The sequence below is a fragment of the Artibeus jamaicensis genome, unplaced genomic scaffold, assembly GCF_021234435.1.
Source record: "Artibeus jamaicensis isolate MK-2021 breed Jamaican fruit bat unplaced genomic scaffold, CSHL_Jam_final scaffold_474, whole genome shotgun sequence".
NCBI classification, from domain to species: Eukaryota; Metazoa; Chordata; class Mammalia; order Chiroptera; family Phyllostomidae; genus Artibeus; species Artibeus jamaicensis.
In genome coordinates this window covers 24377598-24404346 of record NW_026522046.1, presented here as the reverse complement: position 1 = coordinate 24404346, position 26749 = coordinate 24377598, and the positions used below count along the sequence as shown (strand labels likewise).

The window sequence follows — 26749 nt, the reverse complement described above, 5'->3', positions numbered from 1 at the left end:
CCAATTTTTTAAATATAGCTTACAAATCTTGATAAGTGACTGGAATTTGATACAGGTTGCAATGACTATAGATCAATTTGGATAGTATTGCCACCTTAATAATGTTAAATCTTATAATCCATGCACCTGGAATGTCTTCTGTTTATTTAAGGTCTAATTTCATACAGTAATGTTTGATAGCCTTCAGAAAACAGGTCTTATATTTCTTTTTAAACTTACAAGTTTTGTGGGGTTTTTAAATACTAGTGTATAGGAATACAAATAATTTTTGTATATCATTCTTGTATCCTATAAATTTGCTAAATTCATGGTCAGTTTTACTGGTTTTGTGGGAGGTTCTTTAGAATTGTATATATGTAAGATCATGTCATTTTTCAATAGGGATAGTTGAGTAACAGTCTGAAAATATTAAATGGAAAATTCCAGAAATAAACAGTTCATAAGTTTTATTAAATTTTACACTATTTTGAGTAGTGTGATAAAATCTCGCACTGCCTTCCCAGACATAGGTCATCCCTTTGCCTCAAGTTATATTGCTACTTTCCTGTAACTCACTTAGTAGCCAGATTTTCTCTGTTACCAGAGAAATCATATTCATATAACTTGTATTACAGTGAATTATAATCATTCTCTTTCATTAGTTGTTAGTCTGCTACTGTGTCTAATTTATAAATTAAACTTTATCACAGGTATGTATGTATAAGAAAAAACATAGTACATACGGAGTCCAGTACCATGCACAGTTTCAGGCATCCACTGGTGGTCTTAGACCACATCCCCTGTGGATAAGAGGGTACTACTCAGTTATGCAGATACTTAGAACCTTGCATATATTACATGTATATTATGACTTTAAAACAACATACTCTTTTTATATGTATATATTTATTTTATTTTTAGATGGCAGTATGGGCAAAGAAAATGTCCAAAATTCAAACTCCTGAACATACTCCTCGGTTATTTGATTTAGTAAAAGTGAAAGATGAGGAAATTCGCCAAGCTTTTTACTTTGCTTTACGAGATACCTTAGTAGCTGACAACTTAGATCAAGCCACAAGGGTTGCATATCAAAAAGACAGAAGATGGAGAGTGGTGACGTTACAGGGACAAATCATAGAACAGTCAGGTAATATGGTTTTATTCCTGACACTGAGTCTATTTTTATTTAATCTTGTTGCAGGAGACATCTAAAGTCTGACTTCTCTTTTCTCCAGGTACAATGACTGGTGGTGGAAGCAAAGTAATGAAAGGAAGAATGGGTTCTTCAGTTGTTGAAATCTCTGAAGAAGAGGTTGGCATATTTAAAATTACAGTCGTACTTAAAAAAAAGCAGCTTTATTGATATATAACATACGTAACTGTAGAATTCAGCTATTTTAATATACTGTACTCACATTTTAACAGATTTCTGTAGATGACTAATATTTAAGGCCCTGGTTGCTGTAGCTCAGTGGATTGAGTGGGCCTGTAAAGCAAAAGGGTCACGGGTTCTATTCCCAGTCAAGACACATGTCTGTGTTGCAGGCCAGGTCCCCAGTAGGGGGCGCACAAGAGGCAACCACACATTGGTGTTTTTCTTCCTCTCTTTCTCTTTCCCTTATCCTCTCTCTAAAAATAAATAAATAAAATCTGTAAAACGCACACATATACACGGATGTCCTGGATACCTGACTTTTTCCCATTATGCCTTCATTTCTTCATTTCCACCCCTCCCCCCCAATTTTGAATCGTTCCACTTAAATATCTGCATAGGGTACCTACCTTCAATTGAATTTGCTGTTAATCTGAAATGCTCTTTAAAAAACTTACTTAACTAGCACTCTTCTTTGTAGGTAAATAAAATGGAATCACAGTTGCAGAGAGACTCTCAAAAAGCAGTAAAAATCCAGGAACAGAAAGTACAACTGGAAGAAGCAGTAGTTACACTAAAGCATAGTCAACGAGAAATGAGGAATACCCTAGAAAAGTTTACTGCAAGCATCAAGGTACTCTTGTCAATATTAGCTCAAACTGTTGAAATTCAGTAGTAATTTGGCAGAAGCATTTTGCTGTTTGCTTACAATTTTAATATAAGGGAGGAAGGGGATGGATCTCTAGGTAGAAGGCTGTCTCTGGATGATTTTGTTTCCCTGAGTACTGATGGATAAATGCCATCCGAGTGTTGCTCTAGCCACAGCTATTTCTGGTTTCCATTAGTACTCCATTGAAATGTCTCTTCCTTAACAACTATATGGCCCTTTATTTTCATTTTTTTCAGAGTGGAATGTTTTAATAATCATAAAATAGCAATGCATGCTTAAAAACAAAACCAAAAAACAAGTTTTCAGAAAATAAAAAGATGATCACCCTCAATTTTTATGTATATCCTTGAACTTTTTAATACCTAGTTTGCATACATATTTATGTATGTGATAAATAAGGATATACATATTAAGTATACATGTGGAATTTTAATGAGTTACACTGTTCTTCAATTAAGAAATTGTGGTTTTCTTTCTAAGCCAATGAAAACTTGGCACTTGCGTTAGCGCTTTTGTTTATATAATTTGATAAATGTTTTTATGTACACTGCTATGTTTAAAAATCCTTGTTAGATATACTCATTCAATTATTTCCTTAGGTTAGATTCCTAAAATAAAAATTAATACTCGGTATGTAAACAGTGTTAAAGGCATTTTTTGCATAAGGCCAAATTGACCTCAAAAAGATAGTTCTGATTCATTTACTACTAAGAGCATGTACAAATAATTATTTGTCCAGATCTTAAAACACTAGGTATTCTTCAGTATGTTGTAAATTTGCTACTTTAATATACTGAAAATGACATTTTTACTTTCTTTCGTAATGAGTTTACTCATCATTTTATGTTTGTTGGCCATTTTCATTTTTTGTATAAATTGTTCTTGTTTCCTGTTTTCATATTGGTCCTTAAAGATTTTAAGTGCCTTTTTTTTTCAGTTCAGAATGTTTAAAGGAAATGTTACTGAGTTAAAATAATGACCTTAAATGTTAAAACTGTTCTGTAGCCCTTATCAGAGCAAGAAGAATATTTGAATGTCCAAGTTAAGGAACTTGAAGCTAATGTACTTGCTACAGCCCCTGACAAAAAAAGGCAGAAATTATTAGAAGAAAATGTTAGTGCTTTCAAAACAGGTATGTTAACAGATACAGACCTTTTGAGATTGTTAAAAATGGGTTTTTAATGTTTGAAATGTTTAAAATAGTAGTTTGTAGGCTAAAAATAGTGAGTCACTACACTTGTCTTAGGGTTTCTATTGTTTCATTCTCGATTATAAAGTACTATTAAGGTTAAGTAAGTACCATTAAATTGAGAATTATACGTGACAGATAAGGAAGCCAAGGCATGAAAGGGTTTATACAATTTGTTCAAGGTCACATAGCATGTGGTGTTATAAGAATTCAAGCCAGTCCGACTCCAGAATTCATGCTCTTAATTTTCATATTTTATACACTTTGGCCTATTGTTTCCTGGAAACCCATTTCTGCAAGCATTTCTTTATAAGGAAGGGAGAAGAGAGGGAGAAAAACATCATTGTATAAGAGATAACATCTCTCGGTTGCCTGTCCCACACCCCCAGCTGGGGACCTGGCCCACAACCCAGGCATGTGCCCTGACTGGGGACCGAACCCACAGCCTTTTGGTTTGCAGGTTGGCATTCAATCCACTAAGCCACACCAGCCAGGGCAGATTAAATATTTTGTTTTACATTGGTGTAGTTCTTAAATATCTCTGGCTGATGTACAGAGAAATGGAGAAGGGCGGGGGCAATGTGGTATGGAATAGTGATTTAAAATTTGTAGATATTATATGCCAGTTTTATTCTTCTACTTCTAAGTAGACATGCCTCTATTGATATTAAAAAAGAAATGCATTGTATATACTTAAAAATGAGGAAGAAAATATTCTAAAGATCTAGCCCCTCGTAGCTGGCCCGTCCCAAGTGTAAGTCATGGTGCCAGCCCCCACTGCAGCTACAGGTGAGCCTGACACATAGGAGCAGCCTAATAGAATCTCAGCCATCTTAGATCTGGAAAAAAAAACTACTGTTGGCAGTGTAGACCTATTAAATGTGTATATTTAATATCTTTAAAGAATAAAGAGGGACCAAAAGACCAAAGAAAACAGGTTGTTTTGTTTTTCAATAGCCAAGTGGTGGTTTCAAAAATATTAAAAAACAATTGACTGAATTAACTCAGTACATCGGTTGAAAGATCAGGCTAAAGAATTACCTGATAATGTAGAACAAAAAAAGAGAAATGGTTAAGTTATGAGATTTAGGGAAGGTTGAAATTCTGACCTTCCTAATAGAGAAGAGACAAAAAAGGAAGCAATAGTTAATTTTTTATCCAATCATTTTCTCTCAGTAAATCCTATCCACCTGTGCCAGATGCCCACGCATGTACCAGGAACTTTATGGGAATCTCCATAAGTTAGCTTAATTTTTTGTTTACCTGTCTAGACATAGATACTCTTAGTAGCTTGAGCATTTTGCCTTTTTGTCACCTTTCATCCTTTTGATCTTGTTTAGTCATTAAGATTTAAATAGAATCCAATCTGGCATGTGTGTGTGTATGTTTAAGAGAATAGTAGGTTGTTTACAGAATCATTAGGCTAGCTAAAGAAAGAAATTTTAAGTTAAACATTCAAGAATAATTTCCTGAGCTACTCTGCAAAACTATCAAAGGAGCTATACTGCCTCTTCTAGCATTGGAAAATCAAATCTCAAATTGGAAACTTAACACTACAATTTACCAACAACAGAAGCACGTTACACCCACTATAATTTGTACCATCAAAGTTAATGCCACTGCCTGTAATCACAAAGCTTTTGACTGGACACCTGAACTTCTAACCTCACCAAGAACTTCCCTGTGACTGCTTGCTTACAGAAACATGTTTGACTCATCACTTTTGCCTCCCAAATAATGCTTTTCTTTTGATTGAATGGACCTAAATGATGTCTGAATCCTAGGTACAAGGGAATCTAGGAAATACAACTTAGCTTTCTGTACCACACAAAAGAATGCCAATTTTACCATCTCCTCCACTTCTTATAAACACTTGGAGGAGAACTCTAAGGCTAGCAGAATAAAATGACCACAATTTCTTCACCCCTGGGAAGTTAATGGGCATATAGTCCATGGTAAAAATCATGAGATCAATAGTCAAGGAAGTACCTTAAGAAAAAATTGTAAATATCTTTGAAATGAGCTTCAGTGCACGAAGGCATTGAGAAATGAATGGGTTATTTTCAGAGCTGAGCCAGAGAATTTACCATGGTGATTATAACACCATTCATCTTGACAACAGTTTTTTTGAGGTGCTTTCCCCAATGACTAAAATTTCTTTTAAATACATCAGGTTAGTCATATTGACTGAAGAAATTTACATCCAAGTGCTCATTAACCTAGAAACATAAATTAAAGGTTTGGGGGTTTTTTGTTGTTTGTTTGTTTTTTTCCAGAATATGACAAGGTGGCCGAGAGAGCTGGTAAAATAGAAGCTGAGGTTCAAAGGTTACACAATATCATCGTAGAAATTAATAATCATAAACTCAAGGCCCAGCAAGACAAACTTGATAAAATAAATAAGCAATTAGATGAATGTGCTTCTGCTATTACTAAGGCCCAAGTAGCAATCAAGACTGCTGACAGGTAGAGTATATGTACTACCCTAACCTATCTTCCTCTTCCCACCTCCACATTGGAAAGGGGCCTAATACTTAATATCCATTGATGTCTCTATTACTGTTACTAAATCTGTCTGACATGTTATTACCTAATAGGACTTTAGTAAGGGGAACACTATAAACATTTATCATGTGACTTGTTTTGTTTTAAATTAATAAAGCAGGTATACCTTGGCAAAGTACTTCTATAACTCCCCAGATGTTGTGAGGACATAGAAATTAGTTTTCTTTCTCTGGCTTAGGAGTAGGTGATTAAATAGATCTAGATCTTAGAGATCTCTTAGAACAATTATCTAAGTAATTTAAATCCTTAAATTAACTAGATTATTCCATTGTCTCAGATCACAAAAAGTGTTTATCCTTATCCATTCATAGATCTTGTTTTAAAATGAATTTTTAGATTACTTATTGAAATATTTTTAAAAGAATTAAAGCTAAGTATGTATATAAAGTGTTGAAATGTGAATAACTGTCTTTTGAAATTAGAAGAAATTGATTGCATATTTATTATCTGGTGACTAAGCTGTTCTAGTACTTTTTGGTCAAAGGTGCTAATAAGCCATTTGTCAGGAACAAATTTTTGCCTAAACACATTTGTCAATGTAGAAGCAATTTTATCGAGGGAGAAAACAGTTGTTCCTCCCAGTGTGCCCCCATCCTTACATCTCTTCGGAAGCACTTGTTGCCCTGAGTTGAACTGGGAGGAATTTTTATTTCAATAGATAGCTTCCTGGGTTCGGTGCCTTTAAGAATATCCAATCTGCCCCAGCTCAGTGGATTGAGTGTGGGCCTGCGAACTAAACAACCACGGTTCTATTCCCAGTCAGGGCACATGCCTGGGTTGCAGGCCAGTTCCCAGCAGGGGGCCCACAAGAGGCAACCGTACATTGGTATTTCTCTCCCTCTCTCCTTCCCTTCCACTATAAAGATAAATAAAATCTTTAAAAAATAATAATATCCAATCTGACAAGTGACAAAAGAATATAATAATTGAACCTGCTCCAGAGTATAAGATTGAATGATACTAGAAGCTTATATATATATAAGGAAGTTTCATTAATTTGTACTGAGTTTAGTAAAATTTACAGTATCCACAAGTGTGTACATAAACAAAAACAAAAAGTATGTGTAAACAAACTCAGGGATGGTTTTGAAAATCACAAATCTTTAAGTCTGTAATAGAAAGGAATGTCACATTGGTATGTCATGAAAAATTCTTTGGGAGGTTTTACGAAGCAGATCACCACTCACACATTACCACATTTTTAATATATTATTTTGCTTGTTCAGAAATCTTAAAAAGGCACAAGACTCTGTCTTTCGCACAGAAAAAGAAATAAAAGATACAACGAAAGAAGTAGGCGACTTAACAGCAGAGCTAAAAAGTCTTGAGGAAAAAGCAACAGAGGTCATAAAGAATACAAATGCTGCAGAGGTAAGACTCGGAGGGAGAGAATGGTGTTGGAAACAGTAGGAGTAATTGGGTGTATGGCATCAGTGCCTTGCAGAGTAGGTTAAAACATTTAACTATATTAACTTTTACTTGTACAATAAAAATGAATACTGTAACTTTGGGGTAAATAAGTTTTCATTTAAAATGAAAAGAGCATAGGACAAGATTGCCAACTTCAGCTTGGTAATATGGAAATACCTGTTATTTATTTGGGAAGGTCATATCTGTAGCAATTATTCTTGGTTTTTAGGAGTCCTTACCAGAGATCCAAAAAGAACACCGTAATCTACTTCAAGAACTAAAAGTAATTCAAGAAAATGAACATGCTCTTCAAAAAGATGCACTAAGTATTAAATTGAAACTTGAACAAATAGATGGTCACATTGCAGAACATAATTCTAAAATAAGATATTGGCACAAAGAGGTGAGATTTTTTTATCATTTACTTAAATGTAACTTTAAAATATCCTTAATGAGAAATGGTTTAGTTTTTTTGGTTTTTTGTTTGTGTGGTGAGGTATGTTATGATTCTTAATTGCATGATATAATGACTTCCCAAGTTTATAGGGAATATAAGGGACAATATGCAGTAATTTTATATACAGAAAAATCTGGGTAATTTTTAGAAGTAGTCAACATACTCATCCAAGAGATGATTTGGAGATCTATCAGAAGGCTGCATGAACACTTTGAAATACTACACCTGTTTTTCTTTTTTTTTAAAAATTATTTATTATTTAATTGTATTTTTCCCATTTTCATTTATTCCCCTTATCCTGTCTCCCACCTCCACCCACAATCACCAAACTGTTGTCAATGTCCATGAGTACCTTTTCTTTCCTCCTCAATCCCGCCACCCCCACAGCTATCAGCCTGCTCTCTGTATTATTTTGCATCTTAATTCAGTTTGTTAATTAGATTCCACATAGAGGGAAATCATACGGCATTTGTCTGTGACTGGTGTATTTCACTTAGCACAATGTTCTCTAGATCCCTCCATACTGTCACAAAGGGTAAAATCACTTTTTTTTTTTTTCAGGCAAGTAGTATGCCATTGTGTAAATACACCATAGTTGTTTTTTTCATAGTTGGAAAAAGTCATATTTTTCTCGAAGTCCTTTGAAAAGTAGTTGATGTGCAAATTAGTTACAAATCCCTGATATATGTTGTTATAGTAGATAGGTATGTTATATTGTTGATTTGATTCTTTTAAACAGTGGATGCTAGTGTGATGCCCTCCCTAACTGTTCATTTAATTGAACTTTTAGATTTCAAAAATATCACTGCATCCCATAGAAAATAATCCTGTTGAAGAGATTTCAGTTCTGAGCCCAGAGGATCTTGAAGCCATCAAGAATCCAGATTCTATAACAAATCAAATTGCACTTTTGGAAGCCCAGTGCCATGAAATGAAACCAAACCTTGGTGCCATTGCAGAATATAAAAAGAAGGTATGAATAAACTGTTCATATATCATAGTCAGAAATTCTTAGTCCTCAGTCTCAGTTGTGGCCTCTGATTTTATATAATGTGCATTGTTGTCATCTCACATTTATAACTGAATAGATGCTTATTCTCATGACATTCTTTCCATAGGAAGAATTATATTTACAACGGGTAGCAGAATTGGACAAAATTACTCATGAAAGAGATAATTTTAGACAGGCATATGAAGATCTTCGGAAACAAAGGCTTAATGAATTCATGGCAGGTTTTTATATAATAACAAATAAGTTAAAGGAAAATTACCAAATGCTTACTTTGGGAGGTGATGCTGAACTGGAGCTCGTAGACAGCTTGGATCCTTTCTCTGAAGGAATCATGTTCAGGTTTGTAATCAGATCCTAACTTCTGGATCCTCCTATTACAGAGCTCTGTATTTTCTCCAAATTCTTAGTATTTTTTTAAAGATGGAATGTGAAGTGTGAAGATGTGTAACTTGTTTATTTTATGATAAATACCAAATTATTTACATATTGGCAGTTTAAAGCATAAAACCTGGTCAAACAGCAAATACTTTTTTTTTTTTAAGTATACTTTATTGATCATGCTATTACAGTTGTCCCACTTTTTCCCACTTTTTCCCCCTCTGGCCCAGTACCCCCATACCCTCAGGTCTGAGATTATCATCAGGGCCAGTGAAGCAACTTGTCTTAACCACTTTGTGGCTCAGAGAGGGGACAGTGCCACTGCCTGGACTCTGGAGATTGCCCGGGGGGGAAGCTGGCTGTCTCCCAGCATTCACGCTTCACTTTCTCCCCATATACCACTTGTGCCCTTCCAGCTGTTTCCCTGGTGCTAAATCCCAGAAGGGGTGGGTCTGAGTTAAGTCTGTGCAGGCTCTTTAAGAGGGAAGAGGAGTCTCGTGAAAATCCCACAGTTTATTCTGCTGCCCCAACTGGTTTTTACAGCCAGAAGTTATGGGGTCTTACCTTCCTGGCACTGGAACCCTGGGCTGGGTGGTCTGGTCTGGAGCTGGGATCACTCCAGAGGTATCTGATTTTTATCCACCACATGTGAATGTGGGGCTGTCCATTTTGCCACCTCTCCACCTCCATGCATCTCTCTCTGCCCCTCCTACCTGTCTGGATGAATGTGGTTTTTTTCAATCCTTAGTTGTTGGACTCCTATACAGCTCAATTTTCTGACAAATCTGGGGGTTATACCTGCTTTGTAGTCCAGATGTAATTCTTGCTGTAGTTGTGCACAGAGGCAAAGTGTGTTTACCTAATGCCTCCATCTTACCATCCAGCTGTAAAAATTGCATTAGAAATGGGGGTGAGAATAGCAAAAAGTACTTATTAGCCTACTTTTTAAATCTTAAAGTTTGGGTAAATGCTCCTCTGTGTTCATCCTCCAATAATGTTTTTATAAAATTACCCCCCAAAAAACTTTTATTTGTGAAAAGCAAGTTAGAAATTCCTGAAGAAGATGATTATGGAAAATAAATCAGAGTCTTAAGCTAAAGAAATTTATTTTTTTTCAGTGTTAGACCACCTAAGAAAAGTTGGAAAAAGATCTTCAACCTCTCAGGAGGAGAGAAAACACTTAGTTCATTAGCTTTAGTATTTGCTCTTCATCACTACAAACCCACTCCACTGTACTTCATGGATGAGATTGATGCAGCCCTTGATTTTAAAAATGTGTCCATTGTTGCATTTTACATATATGTAAGTAATCATTTAGAGCTTATCTTCAATTTTGTATGGGTTCCTCAAACATTGGAGGTTGAATTCTTCGACTTCTTTCTTTCTTTCAAGATTTTATTTATTTTTAGGGGAAGGGAGGGAAAGAGAGGCAGAGAGACATCAGTATGTGGTTGCCTTTTGTGCACCCCCTACTGGGGACTTGGCCTGCAACCCAGGTATGTGTCCTGACTGGGAATTGAACCTGTGACCCTTTGGTTCGCAAGTGGGTGCTCAACCCGTGGTCGCAGATGAGCCACACAGCCAGGGTTCTTTGACTTATCCTTACTTTTGAGCTTTTTAAAAACATTTTCTTCTAACTCCATGTCCTGGGGTAGCAAAAGAAACAAACTTTTTTTTTTTAATTTGCTTTTTTTCTTTAACTTTATTACTTTTTAAATATTTTATTTATTTATTTTTCGAGAGAGGGGAAGGGAAGGAGAAAGAGTGGGAGAGAAATATCAATGTATGGTTGCCTCTCATGCATCCCCTGCTGGGAACGGGCCTGCAACCCAGGTGTGTGCCCTGACTGGGAATCGAACTGTGATACTCTGGTTCAAAGGCCCGCACTCAATCCACTGAGCTACGCCAGCCAGGGCAAGAAACAAACTTCTTTACTTGAACCAAATACTTCCATTTGGGGAAAGATAGATAAATTGATAATATAAATTAGTAGAGGACACATAGCTAGAATCTTCTTTATCCTGCCTAGAACATTTTTCATTAAAAGACTTCTAAGCAACCATGCTTCCAGAAATACTCAAATTCCTCTCAAATACTGTTTCATAAATTATACATCTCATCATTCCTGTTTGTGTTAATTATCAATGTATTGTTAAATTCATTGTCTAAATAAAATACAAGGTCTGTCTGAAGTAAGGCCTGCTTGTGTGTAGTTGGTGGGGTAATAATATGGGTGAAGTAACTTACGGTTTTAATGTGAACATTTCACCTGAAATGCCATGTGATTTGCTTGAGTGTGACATTATTATGTTACATAATTACATGCCTATTGTTTTGTAATAAAAAAAGTGGCATTATTTGTGCCAGACCCTGTAGATTACAGGGAGGTAAAGCTTAGATCTTTATTGTATGATGTACCTGTCAATATTTAATGTTTCTTACTCTTTCTCTTTAGGAACAAACGAAAAATGCCCAGTTCATAATAATCTCTCTTCGAAATAATATGTTCGAGATTTCAGATAGACTTATTGGAATTTACAAGACATATGATATAACAAAAAGTGTTGCAGTAAACCCAAAAGAAATTGCATCTAAGGACTTTGTTAAACTTGTTTATACAGAAGAGTCATCAAATTGAATCAACACAGATTCAGTATATTGTATTACTTTTTTTTTCTTTGTAAAGGATTATAGCTGTATAAAATTCATATTCCTAAACTTGATCATGTAAACTGGCTTCTAGTTTCTGCTGTTACAGGTCTAATAAAATATTCTACCTGCTTCTAGGAGATTATAAGAATCTGACAATTTTGTAAGGAGCAGACAATGGAGAAAATAAGATATCTAGAGGGTCAGATTGCTGGCCTTTTTCCCAAATTGCTACCATCAGAGTTTAAAGTGTGTTAATTTAGCTAACTTCAAAGTTCTAAACCAGCTCATGTTACCAAGATGAAGCATACGCTTGTGGACTTGCCAGCGACTGGTTTATGCTAAGGTGTTCCCATTCATTTAAGTTACTAATTTATATAATGACTATTTGTTACTCATATACTGGGAACTTTTTTTTTAGTCAGTCATTCTGAATTATAAGGATGAAAATTTAAATACTTTCTATACTTGTCTAAAATTTGAGATTTGTTTGAAACAATTGCAAGAGGGTCAGCAAACTGAGACTGTGTAAATATGACTAGGATATTGCATACAGTGAAAAGAAATACCCACTATAGTTACTTCATAAAGAGTGAAGTATACAGAGGTTAAATTCCATAGTGTAAATAGAAATTAAGATAGAGGACTGTTTCCTACCAAATTATCGTATGTGTTGACACTATTAGCTCAAAAAAAAATGCTACTGGAAATAAGTTGGCAACCACTTGGTTGTCGGGACAAGTTTGGGTACTGAATCAAAAGGTTTTGGCCCTGGCTGGTATAGCTCAGTGGATTAAGCACAGGTCTGTGAACCAGAGAATCGCAGTTCAATTCCCAGTCAGGGCACATGCCTCGGTTGCAGGCTGGTTCGCTGCAAGCCAGTTCCCAGCAGGGGATGTATGAAAGGCAACCATACATTGATGTTTCTCTCCTTCTCTCCTTCCCCTCTAAAGATAAATAAATAAAATCTTAAAAAAAAAAAAAAGGTTTTACCCTTTCTATTCAATTTCTACATATTGATCCTGAGGACTTAAAAATGAGAGTTAATTAGCTCATTATTCAGTAACGCATTATTTAGGGACTGAAAGATCAACGGATATTTGTGTTATAATGTAAATACATTAGCATGGGCTTAAATAAAGATCTGAAACTCAAGATGGTCTTTTGTTTTTTCATTTTAATTACATTGTGAAAAGAAGGCCAAACTGCCACATGCAGAGCCTCGTTTGGATGTGTCTGGGATTTGGAAGCTTGACTGCTCTGCTGTCTTTCAAAGGACCTTGAGAGCTTGTTGGAGGTTCTAGCAGGGGAGCACAGCCTTCCACGAGGTGCACACAGCTTGAGGAGGGACATGCCTGGAGCAGCGAGGGAAGAAGGGGACATCTGCCCAGCCAGCCAGATCGGCGGAATCAGCCTGGCAACAGATGTTGCAGCCAGTTTGGCCTCACATCCTGGTCATTTGTTTTCAATCAAGGTTATGTAAAACTAACTAGAAAAGGCTGTAATTACAATCAAGTGCCTTTTCATTGGTGAGAGTAGAGGTAAATGAAATTAAGTATTTTTATTGCATTTTAATAACCAGTGTAGTAGTAGAGCTTATTACTAAGTTTTAAAAAGTTAAAAGTAACCCTGGCTGCTGTGGCTCCATGAATTACATGCCGGCCTGCAAACCAAAGAGTCACCCGTTCAATTCCCAGTCTGGGCACATGCCTGGGTCGCAAGCCAAATCCACAGAGGGAATGCAAGAGGCAGCCACACACTGATATTTCCCTCACTTCCTCCCCCTTCTCTAAAAGTAAATAAAACCTTAAAAAAGGCCTGATACCCACAGCCCATATCAAAATCCCAAAGTTACCACCCCTGAGTCTGAGTGCCTTAAGGCACTCAATATCAAGAGTTATGGAAATACATACTTTTGTTATGCATAAAACAAGTATTTGAATATGTACTTCAAATATTACCACCTGGTAAAAGTGCAAAAGAACACGTTTAAGAATCAGTTACTTGTATATAAGCATAACGGGAGATAATTGCAGGTTCATTACCAGATCACCACAATAAAGCAAGTCACAATTTTTTGGTTTCTTAGTGCATATAAGGGTTATGTTTATGCTACACATACTGCAGTCTATTCAGTGCAATAGCGTATCTTTTTAAAAATGTACATACCTCAATTTAAAAATGCTTTATTGCTAAAAAAAAAAAAAACATTATCCATGGCTTTAGTGAGCTGTAATTTTTCTGGCACAGACAGACTTGCTTGAAAGGTTGCCATGAAACTTCAATTTGTAAAACAAAAACAATCTGCAAAGTACAGTAAAATGAGGTATGCCTGTACTTGACTGTATTCATACACAATACATAAAAAATAAACCTTTAGTCTCTTAAAAATTGGCAAATGACAAAATAGTGACATCAAATACCCCAGCCATTGAGGCTCCATTGGGCATTGTCTTTTGAACCAAAAGGTCTCAGAGGTTCCATCGGGGTCCATGACTGGGTTGCAAGTTTGGTCCCCTGAGGCAGGTACAGAAGACAACCAATTGATGCTTCTCTCACACCCATGTTTTTGTGTTCTCCCTCCCCTCCCCACTCTAAAAAATATTATGTCAGACTAAAAATGTTGATTAAGACTTCGGCCAAGATGGAGGCATAGGTAAACACACTGCCTCTTCGCACAACCAAAGAAGGCCGACAATTTTAAAAAACCCCAGTACTGACAAAATTGAACTGTATGGAAGTCCAACAACCAAGGAGTTAAAGAAGAAACATCCAGACCCGGTGGGAGGGGCAGAGTTGGGCAACCAGGTGGAGAAGACTCCTGGCAAGGCAGCAGCTGGAGGGCCTGGCAAGGAAGCAGACTGCAGACTGGGCAGTCCCACATTCACTGCAGATGAACCCAAAGGAACAACTGGGGATCGAGACAGAGGACAAAACCCAGAGCTCCAGCGCAGGGAAATAAAGTCTCAAAACCTCTGACTGAAAACAACTGTGGGGGTTGAGGCAGCAGCAGGAGAAACTCCCAGCCTCACAGGAGAGTTCATTGGAGAGACCCACAGGGTCCTAGAATGTACACAAGCCCACCCACCCGGGAATCAGCACCAGCAGGGTCCAGTTTGCTTGTGGGAAGCAGGGAAAGTGACTGAAAACTGAGTCTAGCAAGCAGCACTGTTCCCTCTCCTACCCCTCCCCTACATAGAGCATCATAACACAGGGATGTGGGTCACCCCACCCTGGTGAACACCTAGGGCTCTGCCCCTCACCAAGTAACAGATGTGCCAAGATTTAAAAAAAAAAAAAAAAAAAAAAATGGCCCAAATGAAAGAACAGATCAAAGCTCCAGAAAAAATACAATTGACAAAAAGATAGCCAACCTATCAGATACACAGTTCAAAACACTGGTAATCAGGATGCTCAAAGAACTGGGTGAATATGGTCGCAAATAAAGGAAAAAATGAAGGCAATGTTAAGTGAAATAAAGGAAAATGTACAGGGAATCAACAGTGAAAGGAAGGAAACCAGGACTCAAATCAATGGTGTGGACCAGAAGGAAGAAACATTCAACCAGAACAAAGAAACAAGAATTTTTAAAAAATAAGGAGAGGCTTAGGAACCTCCAAGACATCTTTAAACGTTCCAACATCCAAGTTGTAGGGGTGCCAGGAGAAGAGAAAGACCAAGAAATCGAAAACTTATTTGAACAAATAATGAAGAACTTCCCCAATCTGGCAAAGGAAACAGACTTTCAGGAAGTCCAGGAAGCTCAGAGAGTCCCAAAGAAGTTGGACCCAAGGAGGACCAAGGCACATCATCATTAGCCAAGATTAAAGATAAGGAGAGAATCTTAAAAGCAGCAAAAGGAAACGAGACAGTCACCTACAAAGGAGTTCCCATCAGACTATCAGCTGAATTCTCAAAAGACACCTTGCAGGCAAGAAGGGGCTGAAAAGAAGTATTCCAAGTCATGAAAGGCAAGGACCTACATCCAAGATTACTGTATCCAGCAAAGCTATCATTTAGAATGGAAGGGCAGATAAAGTCCTTCCCAGATAAAGTCAAATTAAAGGAGTTCATCATCACCAAGCCCTCATTATATGAAATGTTTATCATTTAGGGATTTATCTAACAAAAAGGTCAAAAACTATGAACAATAAAATGACAACAAACTCAGTTATTAACAACCAACCTAAAACAGAAACAAAAACACACTGAGCAAACAATAGAACAGGAACAGAATCACAGAAATAGATATCACAGGGAGGGTTATCAGCAGGGGAGTGGGGGGGGAGGTACAGAGAATAAACAGCATAAATGGTAGGTGGAAAATAGACAGCAGGGAGGGAGATAAGCAATCCATCAGATTCAGAGTCTGAGTTCAAAACACTGGTTATAATGATGCTCAAGGAACTTAGTGAATACCTCAACAGCATAAAAGAGTCCAAGGCAGAAATGAAGGATATAATGGAGACAAAGAATAATTTATAACCCTAGCAGGTGTGGCTCAGTGGATTGAGTGCCAGCCTGTGAACCAAAGGATTGCTGGTTCAATTCCCAGTCAGGGCATATGCCTGGGTTGTGGGCCAGGTCTCCAGTAGGGGGTGCATGAGAGGCAACCACACATTGATGTTTCCCCCTCTCCTTCCCTTCCCCTCTGTAAAAATAAATAAAATCTTTTTAAAAATAAAATAAAATAATAATTTACGGGGAATCGATAGCAGAATGGATAAAGCCGAGAATCAAAGCAATGATATGGAACATAAGGAAAAAAAAAAACCCAACCAGTCAGAACAACAAAAAGAAAAATCCAAAAAAAAACGAGGCTAGTGTAAGAAGCCTCTGGGACAACTTCAAGTATTCCAATGTTCACATCATATGTGTGCCAGAGAAGAGAAAGAGCAGAAATTGGAACTGTATTTGAAAAAATAATGAAAGAAAACTTCCTTAACTTGCTGAAGGAAATAGACATGCGAGTCCAGGCAGCACAGAAAGTCCTGCACGAGGTGGATGCAAACAGGCCCACTCCAAGACACATCATAACTAAAATGCCAAAGGTTAGAGAGAATCCTAAATACAGCAAAAGAAGTTAATTACCTACAGTGGAATTCCCATAAGACTGTCAGCTGATTTTTGAAAAGAAACTTTGTAGGCTATAAGGGACTGGCAAGAAATATTCAAAGTCATGAAAAGCAGGGACCTACAGCCAAAATTGCTCTACCCAACAAAGACATCATTTAGAATTGAAGAGCAGATAAAGAGCTTCCCAGAAAAGAAGAAACTAAAACTAAAAAACTAAAACTCATTATCACCAAACCATTATTATATGAAATGTTAAAGGGACTTAAGACAAAAAGATCAAAACTATGAACAAGAAAATGGCAATAAACACACGCCTATCAACAACTGAATCTAACAAACAAACTAAGCAAAGAAGAACATAGCCCTGGCTCAGTGGATTGAGCACTGGCCTATGAACTGAAAGGTCGCCAGTTCAGTCCCTGGTCAGGGCACATGCCTTGGTAGTGGGTCAGGTCACTGGTTGGAGGTGTAGGAGAGGCAACCTGGCTGATTCGATGTTTCACCACATATCAATGTTTCTCTCCCTGTCTTCTTCCCTCCCCCTCTCTCTAAAAATAAGGAAATAAAGCCTTTTTTATAACATTAGTTTATTATAAACGAGACATGGAAATTATTTACATGATGAAAGATCTCAGCACTCCAAAGGAATGGGCTGCCTAACGTGACATTTCAGTAGTGATTTAGTTCAGTCTACACACTTTCCAAGAATGTCACAGTCTCTAAGTAAGAAATAATCCTTGTCATCTAGAATTACTTTGGTTCCTCTATATTCTGGAAGAACTTTATCTCCAACTTCCACTCTAACTGGTTGACTCTCTCCACCCTTTCCTTTGGAGCCCAATCCAACAGCTACTACACTTGCAATACTTTTCCTTGAGATTTTTCTGGGAGCGTAATGACTCCTTCGGTTACAGTTTCTGCAGCACACCTTCCAACCAATACATGGTCAAAGAGGGACAGAAACCCTCTAAATGCCTGTCCTGCCATGACTCCAGCTGCCCCAGTTCGCACCCTGCTCTCACACTGTGGATGCAAGAAGTTGGGCCAAGAAATAAAATCTTGGAAAAAAAACAGAACAGACAGAATCATGGATATGGAGGGCATTTTGATGGCTGCAAGATGGGAGGCATGTCTGGGGGAATGGGTGAAGAGGTGAGGGGATTAAAAAGTACAAATTGGTAGTCACAGAACAGCCATGGGGATACACAGTACAGTACAGGACATGAAGCATCCAAAAAACTTAAACGCATGACCCATGGACATGAAAAACATTCGGGAGCCTACCTGAGGGAGTGGGGCTCCTGGGGGTGGCAAAGGGGGAAAACTAGGACAACTGTAACAGCACAAAAAAAGAAAATATAATTTTAAAGATTTGAACAAAAACGACCATCTTTAAGCAATCCCTTACCATTTTAGTTTGCTGCTTGATTCTAAAACAGCACTATCTTTAATTGCCCATTCCAAAGTTTCAAGCCACATCAAAAATAAAGGCACAGGCACTTTCAGGGTTTTGCCATCTTTTAATCTAAAAGCTAATCTGTATGAAGAACTGCAAAGCCAATCACCACAGTATATTAATGCTAAAAGACAATATTGGTACAAGAATGTTTAAATGTTGCAGCAATTTTAAGTCAACCTCTCTAACCAATAAAAACAAATAGGATAACACTCAAATCAAGAAATCATTAGATATTATTCTAGTTTTCAGTCTGAAAACTAGAGACGTTATCTCATTTCTGACACATTGCTATCCAACAAGCATGAAAGGTTTAAAATATTTCTATATATTTGTTGTAACTCTAATAAAGTTTAGTTTGCTATTCTATTTATCCACGCAACCCCTATTTCTCCATTCAGCAATGGTTGTTAGTCCCTGTAAAGAATAAGCCTATTTAAATAATTTAGATCTGAATTTTCAATGAAAAGCTGTGTTCCACATGAATTCCTTCAATAAATATAAAGTGTGACATAGTATATTCTGTAAATCATGCAGACTGTTAGATAAACTTTGGTAAGCAAATAGAGAGACTTCAGAAAAACACAGTGAAATTTCATTTAGAAAGGTTATTGTGTGTTGATTAAAAAAAAGGATCAACATCAGTATCATTGAAATCAGTGTAATTATAACAATGTTTAGGATCTTAAAAAATTCAACTTCCTTTACATCATCAGGCCACGAACATGGCATTCTTTTTGAGGAAATTTTCATTTCAGGAATGAGAAGTTTTTTTATTTGTCCAATTTCTGTTCTGTTCCAATCTTCTTTCAATACTTGGTTTACCCGAGGACAAATTTCAGTACACCGGACCTCAGGAAGCGGTCTTTGTTTCAAGACCTGCACACGCTGGCGGACATCATCAACCTTTTCAAGAAATTTAAGTGGAGACTCTTCTCGTAAAGATGCTGTCAATGTCATTAATTCAAGCTGCTGCTCTCTCATTTCTTTTATTCTTTCAATGTGTGGAGTATATTCCTGATTAATCAGATTGCCAACTTCACAGAGAGCAGTTAGGAAAACTTTTTTTTTCTGTTCTAATGTATCACTAAGCTCCTTAAAATACTGGAGAACAACTTCCTTCTCACTTTGGACCATTTTCTCTGACTGAGATTTTTGTTCTTCCAACTTTTCAATGAGACAAGTAAGATCTGTCCAGTGTGTGTCTGTCAACTGCTCCAGCAGTTTTTGAGGCGTGTCCTTTTCTTGTAGATAGGCGCTTTGAAGATCATCTATAGGATGACCGTGATGTTGGCCTATGGTAAGGCACTGACCACAAACTAACTTTTTATCTAGTAGGCAGTAAACGTTTAATGGTTGTCTGTAGTGTTCAGGGCAAGTGACAATATGTGGATGATCTTCCTGCTGGTATTTTTCAATAATAGCCCTTAATGCAAAATTAACAGGTAAAGATTCAATACCAGTTGGAGCAATTTCAATACTACTTCTGCAATTAGGGCACTTGAGAGGAATTCGTAAAGGTCTCCATATATAAAAGTTACCAGATGCCTGAAGAACGTTTTCCAAGCAGCTTCTACAAAACGTATGCGAGCATGGCAGTACCCGAGGGTCTTCAAAAATACTGTAACAAATGGAACACGTTAACTCGTCCTCGAAATTGTACATTTCCTGTCAAGAGAAAAAAGTATTTTAAGTCTACATATAACAAAGATAACCGTGCATATGTAAAGTTTTAGCTGTTAACCTCCACTGTCCATGCTTGTCCTTTAAAAGATGATAAAAGAAGGTGAAGAAATTGGTCAAAGAACATGTATGCACAACCCACAGACACTGACAACAGTGCAGCGCTGGCCTGGGGCTGGGGGGCTGGACGGAGGTGGGCAAAGGAAGGGAAAATGAGGACGCCTGTACTAGTGTTAATGGTAAAAATACCATTAAACAATAACTACAAAACGTATGACAAAGAAAAAATAAGAGTAACTGAGGTGTTTACTAAGGTTCTTTTTACTGTAACATTCTTAGTAATGCAATTCCTAATACTGAATAATTGATCATCATTCAGAGCTTATTTAGCTGTCCTAAGAGCTTATTTAGAACAAAACTCACAGTAAACAGTTCTAATTAATTTGTAATGCTTCAAACTGAAGGTATTTAAGTTTGTTCCTATGTAATGAAGATTTAAATTCAAAGTGTTCTATTGAAGTCTACTTAATCACTGTAACTATTCTGTGCAACTTTTTACATTCTAAAATGCTAAAAATAAGTTAGGCTTAGCAGAATTATATTCTTTTTTTTTTAAATATTTTATTTATATATTTGTAGAGGGGAAGGGAAGGAGAGAGGGAGAGAAACATCAATGTATGGTTGCCTTTTGTGTGTCCTCTGCTGGGAACTGGCCTGTACCCCAGGCATGTGCCCTGACCGGGATTTGAACCGCGATTGTCTGGTTCGCAGGCCCATGCTCAATCCACTGAGCTACACCAGCCAGGGCCAGAATTATATTCTTTAACTCAAAAGAATTCATGCTCTCAGTTGGCTCAACCCTCAGCCGGGTTGCAGGCTAGTTCCCAGCAGGGGACACACAAGAGGCAACCACATGTCGATGTTTCTCATCAACCTACAAGAATATAAACCCACAATAAGGGCAAAATTGTGTCTAAGCAGAAAAGATGGCACACAGTAGGCATTTGCTCACAATTAGTAAACACTGCCTCTTTTTTTCCCTAAGAATTTTATTTATTTATTTTTAGAGAGGGAGGGAGGAAGGGAGGGAGAAAGAGAAGGAGAGAAACATCAATGTTTGGTTGCCTCTCTCATGCCCCCAACTGGGGACCCAGCCCACAACCCAGACATGTGTCCTGACTGGCAATCAAACCGGCAACCCTTTGGTTCACAGGCCGACACTCAGCCCACTGAACCACACCAGCCAGGGCCAAATACTTTCTCTTACAAGACCAATGTTAATGTTAGATCTCAGTTTTTTGGTTTCTTTAAAACAGCAAAATCTCTACTTTCTTAGGAAAAGCTCTCACAGGAGAGTCCATCAGGAAATACACTCCACTCAGACTGATCAATACTCAGAACCCTAACAAGCCAAGATGTGTCACAAAGACAATAAGCTTCTTCAACTGTGAAACATTCCAGGAAACTAACGTAACTGGGCAACAGTACAGAAGATGGTATTTACTGCACATGAATTCAAGTGCATGCATGTTGGACTTCATGACTTTACCCTATTATCTCCAGATCATACAAAGCCACCCAAGAAAAACAAACGTGTTTCTCAGAGAATTTCAGTGATGTCATGAAGGAATACACAGAATAGCACTTAGCAAGGAATAAAATTTGAGCAGTAGACAAATATTCTATTTAGATTTAACAGCAAAGCTATTTAATATTAAACATAAAAATTATCCCTGAAATAGAATCCAATCTTTCCCTCCAAAGTCCTACAAATTTGTCAAAAGCTACAAAACATTCTCCCTAAGGACCCATTTAGGGATCCCCAAAACTCAACTTCCTTTAGAATGAGGATAATTGTGTAAATAATAATGTAAAGAAAATATCTCCTAGCTCATATAAAATGAAAGCAAATATTATGGTCTCAAAAGTTACTTTCACAGTATGTAAAATTTCATTAGAAATTTGTGAATAACTTGAAGATACAGGAAATGAACTCTACTCTTGGACTACCTTCTTCTTGATGATTTAAAAATTAATTTTAGACAACGAACTCATGAGAAATCAGATACTGAGAAGCCAGGCTGGTCGACACTAACTGTAAGACTAGGAACCTTCTGACTCTGGTTGCTGCCCAAGAAACAGAAGATACAGGTGGTTATCATGTTCAGGGGCTAGTTCTTCCAGGAACGTGTATGACACTTCACGCACAAGAAATTTCCATAACCAGCCGAAATCCCTGATGGTGAGAAAAGTAGCAAAAACTTTAGCCACATATATTTTCTACGATCCATATATTAAATTTAGCTATGTTGTATGTATATGTAACAACACTGAACCCTGTAAGACAATGAAGCAATAACTTCAATACAGATGTGGGCAAAAATAGGTTAAGGATAACAATGAAATTCAATAATTAATGACTAAATAATCATACAAGAATAAACTTCGTATTTTGTGTACTCACAACTGTAAGATACTTTTGTCCTTGCCTGTATTCTCAGGAAAAAAAATGGCTTCTAACCTAAAATTCTACGCAAAGAAAAATAAAAAACTTTTCAGGGTAGACTAAAGATAACTTGACACGAGAGTTCTCAAAAATGAACATGCCTCCCTCCCCACTAAGTAAAGAAGCTACTGTAGTGTGAAAAGAAAAGCAAAATTTCTCACCAGGATAATGGTGAAATGAAGTCCAGGAAAACTGTGCAGCAAGCCTAGAGAACAAGTAGTCCAGAGGAAGAAGACAGAAATCCACAAAAAAAAAATGTCTTTAAGTAAATAAATGGAACTGACAGAATATTTCATGTATCTGAACATACTGAGAGGTAATGAGAAACTAAATTTAAGGAAAAGTGATAGAATCATGAAAAGAGAGAAAATATATGTAGTACATTATATGGCTTAAGTCGTCATATTATTTATAAAATTATAAATATTTACTATTGATTTGTTTAAAAAGCATGACTGTAATAGACTGTCATGTCTGTGTCCCAACAAATTTCTATGTTGAAATCCTAACCCTTTATGTGATGATACCAGGAATGGAGCCTTTGGGAGGTCGTCACATCTCGAGGGTGGAGCCCTCATGAATGGGATCAGTGTCCTTCCGAGAGGAGACACCAGGGCTTTTATGTCTGCTTCTCCCCCATATGAAGACACAGCAAGAAAATGGCCATCTGCAAACCAGGAAGGGCGCTCTCACCAGACTCTAACTGTGCTGACCGCTTGATCTTAGACTTCCTAGTCTCCAGAACTGTGAGAAATGTATGTTGTTTAAGGCACCCAGTGTATAATACCTCAAACTAAGAAAATGATATATTTGGGGAAGGGAATATGGGAAAGAAACTGTGTTTAAGAATTAAATCTTCTCTTATAAGAAGTCAATACATACCTAAAAGTAAAAAATCAAGACATCACATAACAAGCACATTATTTAGAAATACAGAAGCAAATATCAAGAGAAATCATTAGAAGAAATGTAAATGATTGTTTCGGGAGTGCAGGAACCAGAAATGGGGAGACAGAGGGCAGGCACTGCTTTTTTTCATTATAAACTTAAATACAGCTGTTTTACTTTCAACTGTGAACATGCAATTAAAATAGAATAAAGTTTTAAAGAAAGAAATAAAGACAATCCTACAAACATCCTAGCAAAAAAGGAAACAAAAACATAATGGTCTCCGAATGCTCTTCTGGGAGACTGTAATTTTCAAAGATGGCCACAATTATCGCCCACATATACAATAGAACTTTGCTGGTAACCCCCCATCAAGAGATGAAAGCTATACACCCCCACCCCCCACCATGCCTCCCCCTCCAAATCTGGGTAGGACACACAACTGCTCTGACCAACAGGATACAAGTGATGCTATGACGGTTCTGGGTATAGCCCTTAACTAGCCTGGCAGGTTGCTGACCCTTAGAATCACAAACTGCTAAGTTAAAAGTCCAGGCTACCCTGTGGAGAGAGGCCAAGTGGAGAAGCAATGAGGTGCCAGACATGTAAGTAAATAAGGCATCTTGGACATGCAGCCAGCCAGCCTTCAGATGTTTGTTAGGTCGTAGTAGAACAAAGCAACAAGGAATGCTAAAACACAATGTAGCAATGTCCACAAGGTCTAGAAAAGAACATGACCTATGAGTTCCCATACCAAGCCAAGATCTAATTTATTTATGTGAAACAGTAAAAATACTCTCCGCAAAATCTGTAAGGTTAAAAAAAATTCTAGAAAGCAGAGTTGAAGCCATATCAATACCAAAGTCATATACTCTCATTAACCAGTATAAAGTGTTACTTCCTCCAGGAAGTCTGAGTAAAAATGGATAACTTAGTTTGAGATTTCCTGCTTCTCTTTTGAAAGTCACTGAAGAAATAGGAATATAAAAATTCTTTTCAGAAAGAAACCTAAGGCTACATCATCTACTTATAAGTTATTTCATAAATTCCTTGTGTTTAAGTATGAAAAAACACGTTTCTGAATTTCTAAACTTGTTATGCAGTCTTTCTCCAGAGGGCTTATTTTCTATGAAATTCTACACAATGTCTAACCAGCCTATTATGGATGGGTCAGCGCTGATAAGAAATGATGGAGAGCCCTGGCTGGTGTAGCTCAGTGGACTGAGCATGGGCCTTTAAACCAGAGGATCGCAGTTTGATTCCCAGTCAGGGCACATGCCTGGGTTGCAGGCCAGTTCCCAGCAGGGGACTCACGAGAGGCAACCACACATTGGTATTTCTCTCCCTCTCTCCTTCCCTTCCTCTCTAAAGATAAGTAAATAAAATCTTTTTTAAAAAAGAAAGAAATAATGGAGAATTAAGCAGCAGCAGCAGAAAAAAAAAAAAAAAAAATCATTGCCCATTCTCCTATATAAACAATTTTTTAAGTTTTAATTCACTAATAGGTTATTGCCTTTCATCTCTAAACATGAATGGTTATAAAACATTTATTACATTTAACATCCATTAAAGAGGAACTACATTTACCACATTATAGAGTTAGATGACTTGTTCTAGGACTTACAGAGTGAGTCAGCTATAAGTCTGGGAAAATTCAAGAGGTGCCACCACCCAGATTGGGGCTCACATCATTGTGGCCCTAACTGATAAGAAGCACATATAATGTAATTAAACTTATTTTAGAAATACTGTAATTGTGCAGTCTACATACATAAGGTAAGTTTTAAAAATACTTTTGTACAGCCCTGGCACAGTGGCTCAGTTGGTTAGAGCATCATTATGTACACCAGAAGGTTACAGGTTCGATCCCTGGTCTGGGCACATACCTAGGTCACAGGTTCAATCCCCAGTAGGGGTGCATATGGGTGACAACCAATCCATCTTTCTCTCTCACATCCATGTTTCTCTTTCTCCTTCTCTCTCCCCCACCTGCCCCAACCATCGTCTTTCTGAAAGCAGTGATTATATCCTTAGGTGAGTAAAAAAGATAAAATACTTTTGTACATATAAATTGTGCAAAACAGTAAAAGATCACCACAACTCTCAAAAAAAAAAATCCTCAGTCAGATCTGATTACAACTCTGCCCATTTGTACTGTTTTCCTGCATTTTGACATCAACAGGTTTCCCCAAACTAAAAAAAAAAACTATTAATGTAATTTAACCAGGAAATAAAAATTACCTGAAAATTCGTTTTTGTTGTTTTGTATTCACTCGATTGAGCTCCCAGAGCTTACCCACTTTGTCGATCTTCCGCTTTGAAGACTGAATATACTTTCTCTCTCCAAGTTTTCCGGATTCTTTAATTCTTATTCTAGAATTAAAATTCATGTTTTAGAAGCACAATCTCAAAAAATACATTAAATAGGATATCACAGGAACGGCTGTTATTTCACTATCTTTCATGTTTACCTTCCCTATGCCTCACTGTGTATTCAGAAAAGTAGTGACAAATATCAACAGTTGTTGCAGCAGCAGGAGAGGCATCACCTGTTCCTTGAAAGTCCCAACAACTCTGCGACCAAATAAATGGTCACGAAGGACTTCTTTTATGACCCCAAGCATTTTTTGAGCTCTCAAAAATACTGTTAGCCAGAAATGGTGGTGATGAGGCAAACATTCACGGTCATTTCGGATTGCTTAAAGTTTAAGTGGAAGGCAAGAAGCGTTATCCATGCACTGAAAGACGTTTGCCACCTTAAACCTCGAAGTATTGACTTAGGTTATTCCCATCAATACATCTGTTCATGAAACTATTGTGAGACCTTGGGACACTTTTACTTAACGCATCTCCGAAATGCAGTTCCACATCTGTAAAATAGACGCGAGTACACCTACCCTGTTTAAGTCCCAAAAGAACCTCTCCCAGACAAAGGGCTCCAAACAGCAGCAGCCTTCCCCTGCTCTTTCTCCGAGGTTTACGAGAAGTCCTCCCGGGCCTCCCTCCTCGCCCGGTCGGGCCTCCGCCCAGGAGCCCGAGGAAGACCCGCTCCACGGAGTCCGGCCCTCCCAGCCTCACCGCCGCAGACCACCGCAGAAATGAGGTTCCACACTGGGGGGGAAGGAAACGAGGCTCCCCACGGTCCCCGGCGGGGAAGAGGGAATAGTTGCAGGACCCAAGCCCACACTCTCCAGCAAGCCCCTCGACTGTCCTCCCGACACCTCCAACATACCAGTCTCCGCTACAGGGAGGGAAGAGGAGCCCGGAGCCGCCGCCACCGCCTTCTCGAACCAGAAGAGAAGCTCCGTCCACTCCGCCGGGCAATTTCACAGGCCCACGCCGAGCTCGCCGCCCTCCAAGTGGAGGCGGAGAAAACAGCTTCTGCACCCTCCTCCGCCCGAGAGGCTTCAGGTGCTCAAGTGGGGCGGGGCTTCGCGGAGCCTCCCGACGCAGCGGCGG

General features: G+C 37.8%; 2 protein-coding genes and 1 pseudogene across 3 annotated transcripts in view; 1 reads left to right on the top strand and 2 right to left on the bottom strand.

Annotated features, from left to right (window-relative positions):
• Positions 1–12836, top strand: part of SMC4 (structural maintenance of chromosomes 4) — a 35608-nt gene extending 22772 nt beyond the window's left edge. Inside the window, exons 14-24 of the mRNA XM_053657747.1 lie at positions 901–1126; positions 1215–1291; positions 1833–1985; positions 3027–3153; positions 5487–5676; positions 7002–7146; positions 7415–7588; positions 8433–8615; positions 8761–8993; positions 10151–10334; positions 11488–12836. Coding sequence (XP_053513722.1) covers positions 901–1126; positions 1215–1291; positions 1833–1985; positions 3027–3153; positions 5487–5676; positions 7002–7146; positions 7415–7588; positions 8433–8615; positions 8761–8993; positions 10151–10334; positions 11488–11670 — 1875 coding nt within the window. The 3' untranslated portion in view covers positions 11671–12836. The remainder of the gene's footprint in view (positions 1–900; positions 1127–1214; positions 1292–1832; positions 1986–3026; positions 3154–5486; positions 5677–7001; positions 7147–7414; positions 7589–8432; positions 8616–8760; positions 8994–10150; positions 10335–11487) is intronic.
• A 4430-nt stretch (positions 12837–17266) lies between these two features.
• Positions 17267–17861, bottom strand: LOC128626295 (10 kDa heat shock protein, mitochondrial-like; annotated as a pseudogene).
• Positions 17521–26695, bottom strand: TRIM59 (tripartite motif containing 59). 2 transcript variants are annotated; one of them, XM_037126383.2, is made up of 3 exons: positions 26523–26695; positions 25532–25663; positions 17521–19881 (listed from the first exon to the last, which is right to left on the bottom strand). In XM_037126383.2, exon 3 carries the CDS (start codon positions 19876–19878, stop codon positions 18673–18675), a length of 1206 nt encoding a protein of 401 aa, XP_036982278.2. In that variant the 5' UTR covers positions 19879–19881; positions 25532–25663; positions 26523–26695; the 3' UTR covers positions 17521–18672. The 2 variants fall into 2 exon arrangements, with proteins under 2 accessions (XP_036982278.2, XP_036982280.2); XM_037126385.2 differs by lacking the exon at positions 26523–26695 and adding an exon at positions 26188–26296.
• Between the last annotated feature and the right edge of the window lie 54 nt (positions 26696–26749).

Bases quoted from the DNA above. Each gene is read 5' to 3' on its own strand.
- TRIM59 (XM_037126383.2), bottom strand. From the start codon at position 19,878: ATGTACAATTTCGAGGACGAGTTAACGTGTTCCATTTGTTACAGTATT.